Below are 17,731 nucleotides of genomic sequence, written 5' to 3'. Positions count from 1 at the left end.
GGAAGAGTGGCAAGAAGAAAGACATTTCTTAAAGATATCCATAAAAAGTGTTGTTTAAAGTTTGCCACAAGCCACCTGGGAGACACACCAAACATGTGGAAGAAGGTGCTCTGGTCAGATGAAACCAAAATTGAACTTTTTGGCAACAATGCAAAACGTTATGTTTGGCGTAAAAGCAACACAGCTAATCACCATGAACACACTATCCCCCCTGTCAAACATGGTGGTGGCAGCATCATGGTTTGGGCCTGCTTTTCTTCATTCAGCAGGGACAGGAAAGATGGTTAAAATTGATGGGAAGATGGATGGAGCCAAATACAGGACCATTCTGGAAGAAAACCTGATGGAGTCTGCAAAAGACCTGAGACTGGAACGGAGATTTGTCTTCCAACAAGACAATGATCCAAAACATAAAGCAAAATCTACAATGGAATGGTTCAAAAATAAACATATCCAGGTGTTAGAATGGCCAAGTCAAAGTCCAGACCTGAATCCAATCGAGAATCTGTGGAAAGAACTGAAAACTGCTGTTCACAAATGCTCTCCATCCAACCTCACTGAGTTCGAGCTGTTTTGCAAGGAGGAATGGGAAAACATTTCAGACTCTCGATGTGCAAAACTGATAGAGACATACCCCAAGCGACTTACAGCTGTAATCGCAGCAAAAGGTGGCGCTACAAAGTATTAACTTAAGGGGGCTGAATAATTTTGCACGCCCAATTTTTCAGTTTTTGATTTGTTAAAAAAGTTTGAAATATCCAATAAATGTCATTCCACTTCACGATTGTGTCCCACTTGTTGTTGATTCTTCACAAAAAAATACAGTTTTATATCTTTATGTTTGAAGCCTGAAATGTGGCAAAAGGTCGCAAAGTTCAAGGTGGCCGAATACTTTCGCAAGGCACTGTATGTTATGGGGAATTGATATACACTAACAAGCAAAGCAAACAATTGACACAATTAAGTTATGAAACAACCATGTCAAAACACTACAAGTCATTCATATGGAACACTGTTTGGGTTGTAGGCCTACCGTGTCAAAACCATATATATAGATATATATACAACCTAATACAGTACCTTCAGAAAGTTTTCATACCCCTTGACTTGTTTTACATTTTGTTGTGTTACAGCCTGAATTCAAGTCGAATAAAAAAAATACACAAATCTCACCCATCTACACATAATACCCGACAATGACAAAGTGAAAATATGTTCTATTGAAATATTGAATTTACATAAGTATTCACACCCCTCAGCATGTCAGAATCAACCTTTTCCTGTGATTACAACTGTCTTTCTGGTTAAGTTTCTAAGAGCTTTGCAGTATTTTAAAATACTTGCACATTATTATTTTTACTCTTCAAGTTCTATTCCATTTATTCTTATCCTAAAAAAAACTCCCTAGTCCTCATTGATGAAGAGCATACCCATAACATGATGCAGCCACCACCATGCTTGACAATATGCTGAGTGGTACTCAGTGTTGGATTTGTCCCAAACATAACGCTTTTGTATTCAGGACATAAAGTTAACTTCTTTGCCACATTTTTTTGCAGTTTTACTTTAGTGACATATTTCAAACAGGATGCATGTTTTGGAATATAGTTATTCTGTACAGGCTTCCTTCTTTACAATGTGTAATTTAGGTATGTTTTTAAAACCATGTCTATCTTTATATGGCGTGAATCTGAAGACATCGCCACATTTCATATGCCAAAGCAAAACCCGTAGTGAAAGCCCCCAGAGACCTGACCACTGCAGCTGAAGATGATGGTAGGCCTACCTCATCCAAACAACCAAGGCTTGAGTTTAATCGTTCAGGAGGACAGGCTTTAACCCAGGATAGCTGAACAAGCATAGAATCAGGAATTAGAATAGTAATTGTGTAGTGAACACGATGGGAGACAGAGAGCTGGTTTCAAGCGCAGGGCGCAGCAGGTGTTTATTTGTAAAGGACCACAGGACGAGGCATGTAGCTGGGTCCAGGGGCAGGCAGAAGGTCATACACAGGGGGTCCAAAAAGGCAACAGTTCAGGCAGGGAAAGGGCTAGTGACGTCGTCCCGGAGATCAGGCAATAGGTTGATAACAGGAAATCCGATAGGCTAAAGTACAGGCAGGAAATAGGCGTCGTTAGTGAGGCAGGCCAAAGCTATCATACAAGGGAGGATTAAATTACGGGAAAACCATAGCTTCAAAAAGGAGTGTCACAAAACAAACAATACCTCACAATGATGGGGTGCAAATAACTGAACTAAATAGTGTGTGATAATGACATACAGGTGTGTGAACAGGTGATTGGGATCTGGAGAGTGAGCTGCGTTCAGGGGATCTACGTGTTTGAGAGTGTGAGTTGGAAGCAGAAGTTACAAATTGAGTAAGATCTCTATGTGAACAAGCTTGGAGCTGGGTATGTAGTAGAGGAAATCCTGCCCTTTTCCATGGTAGAATATTTCATTATTAGGTTACTTATTTGGTGTATAGGCCTACATCTTATTTTCAACGACAGAGTTGTACCTTGTTGTACCCCCCCCCCCCCACCCACCCACACACACACACACACAAAAAATACCAAATATGAACTGCAAAATAGTTTATTAATAATCTAGATGGAAGGTTTTCTCTAAAAAGTATTTCAGGGATGTGGGGGAAGAGGGGGCTCATAGGCCTACTCAAGGTTTAGCTTAGATGGGTGGATCAAGGAATGGAGGGATAGAGGGGTTCGGGGATTGGGCGGGGAGAAAGACGGATCAGGGGAGTAGCGGCCCGACTCTGACCCTGCTCTTGCAGGGCTACTGCTCCCACTGGGGAAGACTGGGTTTATGTGGTGAGTGGTTGAGAACCCCCCTGCTGGCCGGTGCAGGTAGTGTGGTGGGGGGGACATATAGGCTGCCATCTGCATTTGCATGGCCTGGAGGACCCAGGGGTTATACATCGCTGCTTGCATCCATGCCATCTGGGCCTGAGCCATCTGGGCATACAGGGCCTGGGCTTGAACCTGTTGGGATTGGGCCTGATGGGCTTGGGCCTGGTGGGCATTTAGGGCCTGAGCTTGGAACTGCTGGGCTTGAGCCTGATGGGCCTGAGCTTGTGCTAGGTGGGCATTTCGGGCCTGGGCTTGTGACTGGTGGGCTTGGTGTGCCTGGGCCTCATTTGCCTCTTCGAACTGGGCCTTGGCTATACAAAGCTGGTGGTTGATGGGGGGTGTGAAGACCAAAGAGTGGGCTAGGTGGTAGGGGCAGGCATCGAGGGTGGCCACAGGGGGACCTGGGGCTGGTCCAGCTGGTCCTGGTGCCCTGTCGAAAGGGTTGGGGTTGAGCCTCACCCAACCATGGCCTATTGGAGTGATGCTTCGACTACTACCGCTGTGTCCGTCATGGGTGGTGGTAGGCCTGGACGTCGGCGAAGATGCCCCAGCCACAGAGGCCGTTGGTGGGTTTGGGGAGGAGGAGGCTGGGGCGGAGTAGGTGTAATAGGGGGTTAGGGCCTGTGCAGGGGTGGATGGGTTGGAGTAGGAGCAGGAGGGGGCTGGGGTGGGGTAGGGCAAGGTAAAGGACGGGGCTGGCGAGGAGGCTGGAGCCGGGGTGGATGTGGATGGGGTGTGGGAGGAGGAGGGTGTGACCAGCAGAACGGTCTTATTCTGGTTAACAGCCGAGCTGATCTTGGCAACCAGGTCCTTGGCAGCTAGCGAGAGCTGCTCCTTCTCCTTCTTCTCATCCTTCTCGGCCTGGCCGTCCCGGGTCTCAGCTTTACTGGTAACGGGAGGGCTAATGGGAGTAACAGGAGGATCGGGCTGACGGGGAGGACCAGGGATGACCATGACTATCTCCACATCGTCCTCCTCCACCGCTTCCACCTCTGCAACCACCGGTACCTTGATCTTCTTCAGTAGGTTCTCCTGGTGCTGTCTGAAGCTGTGATGGTAGTACATGGACAACTGGAAAACATAAGACAGGCATTGAGATGAGATCGGGCCTATTTGTAAATCCTAGAGATTGTGACAGTGAGTTATGATTGTGAGCCGTAAATAGCCTATATGATGATAGTGTAGGTAGGCTTTATGTCCCAAATGACACCATGTCCCCTATGTAGTGCACTACTTTTGACCAGGACCCATAAGGGGAGAGAAGGAACCATAAATGGAATAAATAGAGTGCCATTTGTGACAAAAACATGTAACCACATTGGTAATGCATTGCTAATAGATTTAGGCCACTTAATGTGTTTGATCAATTAGGCCATACCTTTGAGGTGGGGGTAGCTGAGGAGAGCTTTTGAAAACCGTAGAGGATCAGTTGTTGGTCGAATCCTGCCATGGTGACACATGGGAGAGTAGGTTGGAATCCTGTTCGCTGCAACACCTCCTTGGTGAACCGTTCCTCATCGAGAAGCATGTAAATGCCATTCTTGTCCCATGTGGCCGACTTGAACAAGTCCGAATCCACTATTTTCCACAACCTCGTAGGGAAATCTTGATTGAAGAAGGAATTGCTCAGTTTCACTATTTCTTCGTGGTCAAGGCGAGGCCTCTTCCGATATTTGAGCATCTGTCGAGCGTTTTCCTCCAGAAGGTAGCTAAGATCTACGTCAGTGCCAATCGCGGAAGTCTCAGCTTCAACATCTCGTACCCTCGTACTGTTGTGCCGTTTGTGAACCGTTAGGTCTATGCCCAACACTCTTGGAGATGCACTCATGCTGCTGTCACTATTTAGCTGTTGCGATTGTTCCACTAAATTATTCGTGGCCATATTTTTGGCAAGCAAGCCGAAAAGTTATATATTGCTCCACAGGTACTTCTCAATAACAGAAATCACGATTGCTGTCGTCATTAATTTTAAATGTAGCACTTGTTTTTATGGACATCATAGAAGCTCAATGGCAACGAGGTGACATCATAATGCGCTTTAAACCAAGTTGAATTCGCGCGCGCAAACAATCCAAACGACAGTCAAAGGCTCGAAAAAAAAATCTGATTAGTCTCCACTCAGCATATCCGAGTGGCTCCCTCAGCGCGCTTTAAAACAACCAATGTAAGTGGACAGCGGTTTATTGAATGGTTGATTCAAAGAAACAGAACGAAACTCCCGCCCTACCACAATAAAGAAAAAACACACACACAAAAATATTGTTGGACCAGTATTTATGTTTAGAATAGCTTCGGAGTTCTTTGGCGTCTATGATTTTACTTTTACGTATGACTCGCGTCTCACTGTGACTCGATGCTAAATGTTTTGTGTGTTGGCATTGGTTACTAAAAAAGTTCTCATTGTGACGTTTTTATTATGTATGAAGCATGCAGCTTTCAAGTGAATTCCATCCATCAATCATTCTTTATCAACCTGCAAGGCGCACAGACAAAAATTTTCATGAGCAAAGAGTAACGGATTTTCCCCACTACCGTGCCCTCATACATACAACTAGAAGATGACGAGCAGGAGATCAGCGCGAATATATCGACGCGGTCTCCCCCAGTGTCTCCCTCCGCGTCCCCTGTAGAGGAGTCGGGGGACGAGAACTTCTCCGCGGAGCGTCCATGCTTCAAAGAGCGGGCAGACACGATCCTCAAGCTCACCCCGGTTGCCAAGGCTGTCAAGAGGCTTCGTCTGGACCAGGGAAATGTGAGAATATGTTGTGTTTATTTGCTGTCTGTATGCTGAATGCTTTTATTGTTCACCTTGCCTGGGGACTGGATATATAAGCTATTTCGTTAACACCTTCCTATTATTGAGTTGCACTCAGAACAGACTCAATTCGTCAGGGCATGGACTCTACAAAGTGTCAAAAGCGTTCCACAGGGATGCTGGCCCGTGTTGACTCCAATGCTTCCCGCAGTTGTGTCAAGTTGGCTGGATGTCCATCCTTTGGGTGGTGAACCATTCTTGATACACACGTAAAACTGTTGAGCGTGAAAACCCCAGCAGCATTGCAGTTCTTGACACACTCAAAGCAGTGTACCTAGCACCTACTACCATACCCCGTTCAAAGGCACTTCAATCTTTTGTCTTGCCCAGTCACCCTCTGAATGTCACACATAAACAATCCATGTCTCAAAGGTCTCAAGGTTTAAAAATCCTTCTTTAACCCGTCTCCTCCCCTTCATCTACACTGATTGAAGTGGATTTAACAAGCTGACAATAAGGGATCATAGCTTTCACCTGGATTCACCTGGTCAGTCTATGTCACGGAAAGAGCATGTGTTCCTAATGTTTTGCAAACTCAGTTCAGTACTTTTGACGATAATATGTTGCCATTTGGGGCGCAGCCTTGGCTAAAGTAGGCCTACAATGCAAAACATATTTTTGAAAGATTTAGCCATGTTTCAGTTGTACATGGTCCCTGTCAAACCAATTTAATTTATACAAATTCCTTTCAGGGACAGAACCTGCCACTGCAACCCACCAGGCCGATCGGGGAGACTCTGTGCCACTGCCACCCTGCCCTGCCGTGGCTTCCCTGGGAAACTCTGGATGCGGGTGGAGACCGACCTGATGAAATCAGAGCGGGAGGTGAGGGAGAGATAAAGAGGGATGGATGGATGGATGGATGGAGAGATAAAGAGAGAGGGATGGATGGATGGATAAGAGAGAAAGAGAAAGGAGAGAAAATTCATTGTATATACAAGTGCCAGCAAAAACCTGTATGTTGCCATCGACAAGGAGATCTCCTTAAGGAGATTCTGGAGATGGCTCCCCCATAGCTGTTTATCAACAAGAGAATGCGCGGTATCTACTGACAGTTTAGCCTGTATGGACAGGACAGTTTAGCCTGTATGGACAGTTTAGCCTGTATGGACAGTTTAGCCTGTATGGACAGCTTAGCCTGTATGGACAGCTTAGCCTGTATGGACAGTTTAGCCTGTATGGACAGCTTAGCCTGTATGGACAGCTTAGCCTGTATGGACAGTTTAGCCTGTATGGACAGCTTAGCCTGTATGGACAGTTTAGCCTGTATGGACAGCTTAGCCTGTATGGACAGTTTAGCCTGTATGGACAGTTTAGCCTGTATGGACAGTTTAGCCTGTATGGACAGTTTAGCCTGTATGGACAGTTTAGCCTGTATGGACAGTTTAGCCTGTATGGACAGTTTAGCCTGTGTGGACAGTTTAGCCTGTATGGACAGTTTAGCCTGTATGGACAGTTTAGCCTGTATGGACAGTTTAGCCTGTGTGGACAGTTTAGCCTGTATGGACAGGTTAGCCTGTATGATTTCGATAAGATGTATGGTTCGGTAAGATGTACGGTTCCCGTGATTGTGGGGAACGTGTTGATCGAGAACAACGCCACAAGCGGCCCAGTAAGCCCTGCTTGGGACGGCGCTCAGAGCGTAAGCAAGGTAATTCATACGCACACATTTTTATTTGTGGAAAAGAAGATTCCCACCGGGCACCAACGTGAAATAGACGTTGAATTGACTGACGTCTGTGCCCAGTGGGTTGTTGAGTTCATGTTTAGCTACAGTATAATGGAATGTTAAAAACGACACCCTAATAATCAAATGAATCAGTATGTCCCAAATGGCACCCTATACCCAATATAGTGCACTACTTTTGACCAGTCCAGTCAAAATTAAAGTACTATAAAGGTGATTGGGATCTTTATATAAGATCAGACATAAGATCTGATCATCCTTAGCAAATAACTTCTGTGCTTTGTGAGATCGTAATACTGAGTGTCCTCCCCCACCCCCTCCCGTCTTTCGCAATGTCTTTGTGTCCCTTTCAGTACAGACCTTCTCTCCGTTCTCTCTCCCCCTCTTCTAGCTTGTCTCTTTCCTCAATCGTTACTTCCAGCGGAGCTGCGTTGAGCTTCTCTCACTGGCAACGCGTCGTATTGCAGCGAAGCACTATGAGCTGTCTGTACCAGCCATCAGAACCACCACCACTACCCCCTGGACCAGCTACGGACCATCCAGCTACGATGCCCCGAAGTCGGCCTCAGCCTCTACCCCCCTCTCTCCCATCCACCACCACCACCTACTGAGCCAATGGATCCAGTGGAGATACCCCAGCGAACAACACCCTCTCCCCAGGCTTGGGTGACCATTGCCAGGCTAGTGAGACTGGAGTGGCCTCTATGATGGATGCCAGCACCATGACTTCCACAATCTGTTTTGAGTCCAAGCCTACCACCATTGCCACAATCGCTTCCACCATGGGGGGGGGCTGTCGTCCGGTTTGCCCACGTTTGGTGAGGATTCCCGGGCGCAGCTCTGGCTGTCGATGGCCTCCCCCTGGATGTCTCGCTTCAAGCCGCTCTACAGAAAGTCTATGATGGCCCTCTCAGCACAGCAACACAAAAGAGCCGACATACCTTCCTTTCCCTCCTCTTCCTCCTCCTTCGCTCTCGTTCTCACTCCACTTCAGCCTTGCGCTAAGTGTGGCTACATCCAGGGGGCTACAGCCCACAATCTCCACCGCTGGCCCAAAGACGGGAGACTAGGCCAGGGACGCTACCACCTTCATCGCTTATCCCGCATATACTCTCACAAAGATACATAGGCACATCTAGATTGATAAATGAAGATACCCTGCATTATATGTGGCTGTTTCTCTCTTTGTCCATACATTGTTCACATTATACTGCATCTACCAGCTGCAGTATTATGGCTGCATCTCTCTATTCTATTCCTTGTGTGGACACTACTTTTAACCAGAGCCCTATAGACCCTGTTTAAAAGTACTATGCTTGTATTCGTTTAGACTGCACTTTGTTTGCCAACAGGGGGCAGTAGAATCATACCATCACACACACACACACACACACACACACACACACACACACACACACACACACACACACACACACACACACACACACACACACACACACACACACACACACACACACTATTACATTACAACAGCCACTTGTATAAGTGTTTATGTTGTGTGAGTTTAGGGTTGCGTCCCAAATGGCACCCTATTCGCCATATAGTGCACTACTTTTAACCAGGAACAATAGGGCCCTTGTCAAAAATGTTATATAAATTCAAGTCATTATATAGGGCTTCACAAACACACACACAAATACACACACACACACACACACACACACACACACACACAAACAGGTCTGAGTCTGGAGATGAGCTAATGTTGAAAACCACAGGTACACAAACAGAGCCTTGTAGTCTGAGGGTAAAGTGCTTAACCACAACCTCTCTCTCTCTCTCTCTCTCTCTCTCTCTCTCTCTCTCTCTCTCTCTCTCTCTCTCTCTCTCTCTCTCTCTCTCTCTCCCTCCCTCTCTCTCAAAGAACAGGACAAAGGACAACGTTTTTCCAGACAGATCAATAACTGTGTGTATCTGTGTGTGTGGGTGGTCCCACAGGACAAAAGAGAGACGTAGAGGAGCCAAACCAAGCACATTAAGTGTGTGGCCATCTTGTAAGCTATGTCTCTGTCCATACTGGTCTCATACACTAGACTTGACATAGTAAACGTAAATCCGGGACACCCAAATTAATATGATATGTTAAGTTTGGTACGGTTAAATAAGACAGAAGGTTACTTAAGGCAAAAACGAAAGTAGGGTGGTTGATCATTTTAGCTAATTAGCTACTTAGCGACTGCTTACTACTTTTTAGCTACATTGCAACTACTTAGCATGTTAGCTAACCCTAACCTTAACCCTTTAACCTACTTCCTAACCGTAATGTAAGCCAGCTAGCAAACATTAGCCACCTAGCCACCCCCTTAGACGCAACAAATTGGAATTCGTAACATGTTGTACGTTTTTCAAATTGGTAACATATTGTATGAATGGCAATTCACTGACATGAATACTGATATGAAATGATTGATGGACATCCACAAATTAATACGTACCATACGAAACGTAACATTTGATACTAAATGGCGTGATCTCAGATTTACATACAGAATAATACGAAATGCTCTGAGACCATGTTGCTCTGTCTGCTGTATCTCATTTGGGTGATAACAAGCAGTGTCTGTAATATTGATTTTTAGAGGGCAGACGGGGGAGGAGTGTGTGTGGTTAGAGAGAGGAGGGAGAGGCAGAGTGATAGAGAGAAAGGAAGGGAGGGATAGTATGCAAGAGAGACAGGGCCAGATAGAGATTAAGAAGGAGAGAATGAGACAGAGAGAGGGAGAGGAAGGGTAGGAGAGAAAGATGGTCTTTCTTCTATCAACAGATAATGAAGTGTGTTAAAAGAAGAATGTGTGTGTGCCTGGCACCATTTGACTCTGGAAGTGAGGGAAGGAGAGAGAGAGAGAGAGAGAGAGAGCTGTTAAAGAGAGGCTTTGTGTGGTGAGAGCAGGGTTGGGGAGTAAATTATTACATGTAATCAGTTACATGTAATCTTATTACAAAAAAAGGAACTGTAATCGGTTAAAGTTAGTTCACGTTAATGTTTGTGAGAAAATATACATCATGACACCTTTCAATTACATTCAATTCAGCATTGGAAAAAAAGTGCACGTTTAAGTTTGTTCCACGTGAGCGAGTCTGACCAGAAGTCAGAGATCACTATGATGACACACCACATTCGTTTGATGGATTTTGGTTGTCTTCTTCTAATTCCTCTTATGGGGAAAGTAATCCAAAAGTAATCTGATTACGTTACTGAGTTTGGCTAATCCAAACGTTACATTACGGATTACAATTTTGGACTGGTAACTAGTAACTGTAAAGGATTACATTTAGAATGTAACTTACCCAACCCTGGATGAGAGTAGGATGGACAAGAGCAGAGAGACTAGAGAGAGTCAAAGATAAGTATTGAGGTACAGTATATAGAGAGAGGGAAACTGTCAGGGAGAAAAGGAAGGTAGAGCTGGGGATATTATTAAAAGGAAGGCGGGAGAAGGGAAGGAGAAATTGTGTGTGTGAGAGGTAGAAAGAGAGAGGGGGAGTGTAGAGGCAGTGTGTTTAGGCATAGGGGTTGAGAGATAAAAAGAGAGAGATAAAGACAGAGTGAGAGACAGAAACTGAAAGAACATACAAAGAAAGCAGCACATATCAAAGGTGGAAATTATTATATGTAATCAGTTACATGTAATCTGATTACAAGTAGTCCAAGAAGTAATCATCTAGTTTTTCAAAGTATCTGTAATCTAATTACAACGTTTTTGCTGGTAACATAACCGATTAGTTGTTTTTGTTTGTAATCAGATTATATGTAATAAGATCTCCAACTCTCTAACTCCCCAAGTACCATCTCTTGTCTATCCTCCTTCTTTCCTCCTTTTCCCTTTCTCTTTTGTAATTCATACCCTCCCTTACACCTTCTTTGTCTCCTTCCCTCTATTTATATGTTTTCCCTCTCTCTAGTCAGCTACTAGTTACAAACAGGAAGTGTTTTTTACGAGAACATGCCCCTGGCTCCCTTTCTATTTCTTTTCTAGTTTCAGCAGTGGCGGACTGTGTGTGTGGTGCTGACAGAGGGGTTTTCTCCTTCTCTGCTGGCGCCCCCCTCCTACACACACACACACACACACACACACACACACACACACACACACACACACACACACACACACACACACACACACACACACACACACACACACACACACACACACACACACACACACACACACACAGCACCCTTCCTTTTATATCTTTGTTATATTCTGGTTGCCTGGCAGCATATTTCCTTTCTTCCTACCACACGCTCATTAATTACTCTCTCTCTCTTGTTTCTCTTCTGGGTCTCTCTCTCTTGTTTCTCTTCTGGGTCTCTCTCTCTTGTTTCTCTTCTGGGTCTCTCTCTCTTGTTTCTCTTCTGGGTCTCTCTCTCTTGTTTCTCTTCTGGGTCTCTCTCTCTTGTTTCTCTTCTGGGTCTCTCTCTCTTGTTTCTCTTTTGGGTCTCTCTCTCTTGTTTCTCTTCTGGGTCTCTCTCTCTTGTTTCTCTTCTGGGTCTCTCTCTCGTGCTCTCTCTTTCTCCTTCCCTCTTTCTCTCTCTCCACTCCCTGTATTCCTCGTCCCTCCCTTCTGGACTGCATGGGCAAACGCGAGTTGTTATGGACGACACAGTGTGACTCTCTGACAGCTGGAGAGAGTAAGAGCGCCTTGTTTCTTGCTCCAGTGTAATTCAGTGATGGCCAGTGTACTACCACAACTTGTACCCCCCCCCAACCATTATTAGTTTAACTTCCTCTTTAAATTGCCTATTGAATGATGATCTGTGATAATGGGCTATAGTGGTTTAATGGGGTTGTGACTTGTAGGGACAATAGTTGCACTATTGAATCTATGTGTGCAGTGAGAGAATGTGAATTAAGGCATAAAGGCCACTTGGTTGTAGGTTGTGACTGGGCAACAGTGACAGCATTGAACTGTGTGTAGAGAATACCAAGCCAGTGTCATTGGAGCACTAAAGCCACTAGGGGGCATTGTGATTTTATGATTTTTAGCTGTTGAAGAAGCAGCAGCTGTTCTGTGTTTGGTTTGGACCTCAGGAAGAACACGACAAAATACAGAACACTTATGGCCAAGTATTTATAATACAGAACACTAATGGACATTCTATCACAGAGTTAAACGTGTGGCTGTTGAGGCTGGTTACAAGCTGTAACCAGCCTCAAAGATATATGAGACAAGCTTTCTAATCGATGACAATGAGATGATTTGTGTTTGCAATATGTTTGCTTGTATGATGGCTACACATAGCCTGGGTGTCAGTATTGTTTCTGCTCTCTTGCCAACTCTTTATGGAATTCCCATGCTAGACAATGCCAATGGAGAAGGCAAAAGAAACAGATCTGGGGCCAGGCTAGGATCAAATGGTATTGTGTTTTGATGATATGGGTTTATTCGACTTGACTTGTTTTACATTTAACACGTTCCTCGTGGGAATGGGATAATTGTAGTAGGAGCTGAACACATGCAGACAATCATCCTGGGATTACAACAACTGTTGAGATTATCTAGTCAAATAAACTGTTGTCACTTTAACTCTCAATCCTAATCTGTTGGTTTGGTTACAGAGACAGATTATAACTAAATGGAATTAGAATTGGGTCATTATGGCAGAATAAAATTGGGTCATACTTAACATTGGAGTGTGATTTTCTCTATTGTAAAATAATGTGTGTGTGTGTGTGTGGGTGTGTGGGATGTAACCTCTGTTTAACAACATTTCACACCTCTAACCTCTTGAAATAAATATGGCACACACACACCGTCTTCCACCTTACACACACACACACCATCTTCCACCTTACACAAACACACAGTCTTCCACCTTACACACAAACACACACACACACACAGTCCCCTCTTCCTTCCTGTCCCGGTGGCACAATGTGGCTTCTCTCTAAAGAATGCCAACAATGTCCCGAATGAGCATGGGGGCACACACACACACACACACACACACACACACACACACACACACACACACACACACACACACACACACACACACACACACACACACACACACACACACACACAGCGTAGGAAAACAGTTAGGTAGGTCATCTGTTACATCACAGCTTCCCCTCTCTCCTCCCAACAACATTCCCCTCACTTCCCACCTTGTTCCTAAAAACAACCTCTCTGCCTAACTTCCACACCCGCCCACTTTTTTCCGAAAAACACCCTCTCTGCCTAACTTCAACACCCGTACACTTTGTTCCGAAAAACACCCTCTCTGCCTAACTTCCACACCCGCCCACTTTGTTCCTAAAAACAACCTCTCTGCCTAACTTCCACACCCGTACACTTTGTTCCTAAAAACACCCTCTCTGCCTAACTTCCACACCCGCCCACTTTGTTCCTAAAAACAACCTCTCTGCCTAACTTCCACACCCGTACACTTTGTTCCTAAAAACACCCTCTCTGCCTAACTTCCACAACCGTACACTTTGTTCCTAAAAACAACCTCTCTGCCTAACTTCCACACCCGTACACTTTGTTCCGAAAAACACCCTCTCTGCCTAACTTCCACACCCGCCCACTTTGTTCCTAAAAACAACCTCTCTGCCTAACTTCCACACCCGCCCACTTTGTTCCTAAAAACACCCTCTCTGCCTAACTTCCACACCCGCCCACTTTGTTCCTAAAAACAACCTCTCTGCCTAACTTCCACACCCGCCCACTTTGTTCCTAAAAACACCCTCTCTGCCTAACTTCCACACCTGTACACTTTGTTCCTAAAAACACCCTCTCTGCCTAACTTCCACACCTGTACACTTTGTTCCTAAAAACACCCTCTCTGCCTAACTTCCACACCCGCCCACTTTGTTCCTAAAAACAACCTCTCTGCCTAACTTCCACATCTGTACACTTTTTTCCTAAAAACACCCTTTCCTCCCCCTCTGTCCCATATAAACCTGTACCACTTCCTGCCTTCCTTCCCTCCATCGTCACTGGATGAGGTCTCTATGCCAGACGTCACTAGGAGAGTTAATGTCACCCAGCGAGAGGTGGGCGTGACGCCCAGTGATGTTGGTGGAAACATGATGGACATTCTTTTCTTTACTCCCTCTCTCTCTCCCCCCTCTAACTCTGTCTTTGTCATTTCTCTCTCTCTCTCTGTCTCTGTCTCTGTCTCTCTCCTCTAACTCTCTCTCTCTCTCTCTCAAAATTAAATTCAAAGGGCTTTATTGGCATGGGAAACATATATGTTTGCATTGCCAAAGCAAGTGACATAGATCATAAGCAAAAGTGAAATTAACAAAGACAAATGAACAGTAAACGTTACACTCACAAAAGTGGAATAGAGACATTTCAAATGTCATATTATGTCTCTACACAGTGTTGTAACGACGTGCAAACAGTTAAAGTACCAAAGTGACCATAAATCAACGTAAATATGTGCCTCTCTTTATCCGTTCGGTCAACTAAGGAATGTCCCTAGTGTAATTATCTCCAGCGTGACCATGGTACTGCCGACAGCCACTTTGATTGCAACAGGGCCTGTATTCAAAAAGTGTTTCAGAGGAGGAGTGCTGATCTAGAATCAGATCCCTCCGATTCCCATGTCATCTTTTCCATTCTGATCTATCATTAAGGCACAATCAGAATCAGATATATTTCTATTTTTCTTCAGTGAGACAATGCCCTATTTCCTCTAAAATGTCATTGCTAGTCTAGGCATTTTACAGTTCATAGACCTAGCCAGACTAGTCAAATCTTTTTATTTGAGCCCTTTTTCTCCCCAATTTTGTGATATCCAATTGGTAGTTACAGTCTTGTCCCATCGCTGCAACTCCCATACCGACTCAGGAGAGGCGAAGGTTGAGAGCCATGCATCCCCCTGAAACACGACCCTGTAAAGCCGCACTGCTTCTTGACACAATGCCCGCTGAACCCGGGAAGCCAACCTCCGCCTCTCCGGAGTCCATAAGGGTAGCGATGGGACAAGACTGTATGCACAAGTCAGCGTGCATGCGCCCGGCCTGCCACAAGGAGTTGCTAGAGAGCGATGGGACAAGGACATCCTGGCTGGCTAAACCCTCCCCGAACCCAGACAACGCTGGGCCAATTGTGCCCCGCCTCATGGGTCTCCCAGTCGCGGCCGGCAGCAACACAGCCCGGGATCGAACCCGAGTCTGCGATGCAGTGCCTAAGACCGATCAGTCAATATTAACCCCTATCTGAGGTTTGATCTGAAGAAAAAAACGAGCCATAGTGTTTGATGTCTGTGATATGGGATTTCCTTGTAGGTTTTAGTTGAGTAAAATATTTTTCTTCCTCCGACTCGCCCCCAACTCCTCCTCTTCTCCTCCTTCTCCTTCCTTCTATTCCAACCCTCTTCGCCCTGTTTCTCCACGTGCTCTCCCTTTCCGCCTTCCCTTCCTCATCCTCCTCCATCTTTTCTGGTTGGTGTTCAATTTCACAGTTGGGGGAGCAGGGAATGAGGGGCGGAAGGTCAGCATGTGTGTGTTTTTGGGGGGAGGCTCATAATTGTGTCTTTCTGCTGATTTCATAGAAACAGAACGTAGTGTTGAAGGCATAGACCCTAATGGTTCTCTCTCTCTCTCTCTTTCTCTCTTTGTTCCCCTCTTCCACTCTTCTGCTTGCATTTAAGGTTTTTGAAATTCCGACTTTTGCACAATAACTGTAAATGTTGGTTATCATGGTTATTATTTATTTGATGAGTGTTTTGTCCGTCCCTGTTGAATATGATTCAGGTTCTCTCTCTTCATGACTCCCGGTGCTCACACAGTGAAGCAATAGCAGGCTTCATAACAACCCAGTCATTAAACCATTAGGATAATGTGTGTGTGAAGTGTATGTGTGCGTGTGTAAACCATTAGGCTACAGCTAAACTACTTCCTAGCGTTACTCTTTTATTGCTGCAGAATCCTCGACAGACACACACACAGACAGACCTCTTACTAAGAACAGGCAGCAAACTGATTGGGTGGCTTCTAGAGCCAGCAATAGGCACTTTACTGTCAAGGCACAAGGCAAGACCCAGATGCAGACACAGGAGGCAGATGGTTGGAGTCTTACAATGTTTATTAATCCAATAGGGTAAGGCAAGAGAATGGTCGGGGACAGGCAAAAAGGTCCAAACCAGATCAGAGTCCAATAGGTACCAAAGGGCAGGCGGAATCAAGGTCAGGGCAGGCGGGAAAGTAGTCCAGAGTCAGGAAGGGGTTAAAACCAGGAAGACTAACAAAAACAGAATAGCAAAAGGAGTACGGGGGAAAACCACGCTGGTTGACTTGACTAAACATACAAGACGAACTGGCACAGAGAGACAGGAAACACAGGGATACATACACTGGGGAAAATAAGCCACACCTGGAGGGGGTGGAGACAATCACAGGAACAGGTGAAACAGATCAGGGCGTGACACTTTACTATTTCTAGGCAGTGGAATTCCTTTAGCTTCCTTCCATGCCTGTGGACACACACTCTCCTTCAGGCTTTGGTTGAAGATAGAGCAAATGGGGTGGCAATACAGTCTCAATAGTTTACCATCAAGGTTGTCTGTACCTGGCGGCCTGTCATTATTGATGGGTAACAGTCGTTTTTCCACCTCTCCCACACTAACTTGACCAAATTCAAAACAGCAATCCTCTTTCGTTATTAGATATTTTATACAAAAAAATGTGATTACAAATTCACTGTTCAATGTTGTCATTTCACTTCTGAGTAGTGGTGGAAAAAGTACACAACTATCATTCTTGAGTAAAAGTAAAGATCGCTTAATAGAAAAAGTCACCCAGTAAAACTCTACTTGAGTAAAATTATAAAAGTATTTGGTTTAAATATACTTAAGTATCATAGGTGAAAGTATACATTAGTTCAAATTTCTTATGTTAACCAAACCAGATGGCATCCTTTTCTTGTTTGTTTAATTTACAGAAAGCCACGGGCACACTCCAACATTCAGACAATTTACAAACAAAGCATGTGTGTTTAGTGAGTTTGCCAGATAAGAGGTGTCAAGGAAAATGTATGGAGTTAAAAAGTACAATATTTTCTTCAGGAATGTAGTGAAGTAAAAGTAAAAGTAGTCAAAAATATAAATAGTAAAGTACAGATACCCCAAAAAACGACTTAAGTAGTACTTTAAAGTGTTTTTTTTACTTAAGTACTTTACACCACTGCTTCTGAGTTACTGTCTCCTTACTCTGGGCTCAGGAACTAGGACCTTATCAGGTCAAGAGGGTTGTGACTAGATGGAGTACAGCTATGACTGGAAGTGACTTTTCATAGCAGGTTAGGAGAGCATTTCAGCAAACCCTAACCCTTTTCCTAACCTAGTTATCCTATCCTTCTATGTTAATTCTCCTAAAATGTTGC

The 17,731-nt window shown here is 44.8% G+C and overlaps 2 protein-coding genes across 2 annotated transcripts in view; one reads left to right on the top strand and one right to left on the bottom strand.

The window, feature by feature from the left end:
* Positions 1-2,587: 2,587 nt before the first annotated feature.
* On the bottom strand, positions 2,588-5,001 carry LOC118392656 (uncharacterized). Its single transcript, XM_035784700.2, has 2 exons — positions 4,246-5,001; positions 2,588-3,938 (listed from the first exon to the last, which is right to left on the bottom strand). The coding sequence occupies exons 1-2, from the start codon at positions 4,747-4,749 to the stop codon at positions 2,670-2,672; spliced, it is 1,773 nt and encodes a 590-aa protein (XP_035640593.1). The 5' UTR covers positions 4,750-5,001; the 3' UTR covers positions 2,588-2,669.
* Positions 5,002-5,055: 54 nt separating this feature from the next.
* The window catches only part of LOC118376424 (trithorax group protein osa), a 152,226-nt gene continuing 139,550 nt past the window's right edge, over positions 5,056-17,731 (top strand). The window contains exons 1-2 of the mRNA XM_052459996.1: positions 5,056-5,619; positions 6,375-6,507. Coding sequence (XP_052315956.1) covers positions 5,618-5,619; positions 6,375-6,507 — 135 coding nt within the window. The 5' untranslated portion in view covers positions 5,056-5,617. The remainder of the gene's footprint in view (positions 5,620-6,374; positions 6,508-17,731) is intronic.

This window comes from Oncorhynchus keta, chromosome 13 (assembly GCF_023373465.1).
Source record: "Oncorhynchus keta strain PuntledgeMale-10-30-2019 chromosome 13, Oket_V2, whole genome shotgun sequence".
NCBI classification, from domain to species: Eukaryota; Metazoa; Chordata; class Actinopteri; order Salmoniformes; family Salmonidae; genus Oncorhynchus; species Oncorhynchus keta.
The sequence above is the reverse complement of the archived record's forward strand: the minus strand, read 5'-3'. Positions and strand labels throughout refer to the sequence as shown.

Excerpts from the sequence above, each read along its gene's own strand:
- LOC118392656 (XM_035784700.2), bottom strand. The coding sequence starts at position 4,749 with ATGGCCACGAATAATTTAGTGGAACAATCGCAACAGCTAAATAGTGAC. Across the intron at positions 3,939-4,245 it reads CAGCTACCCCCACCTCAAAG|TTGTCCATGTACTACCATCA; the intron begins GTATGGCCTAAT and ends TATGTTTTCCAG.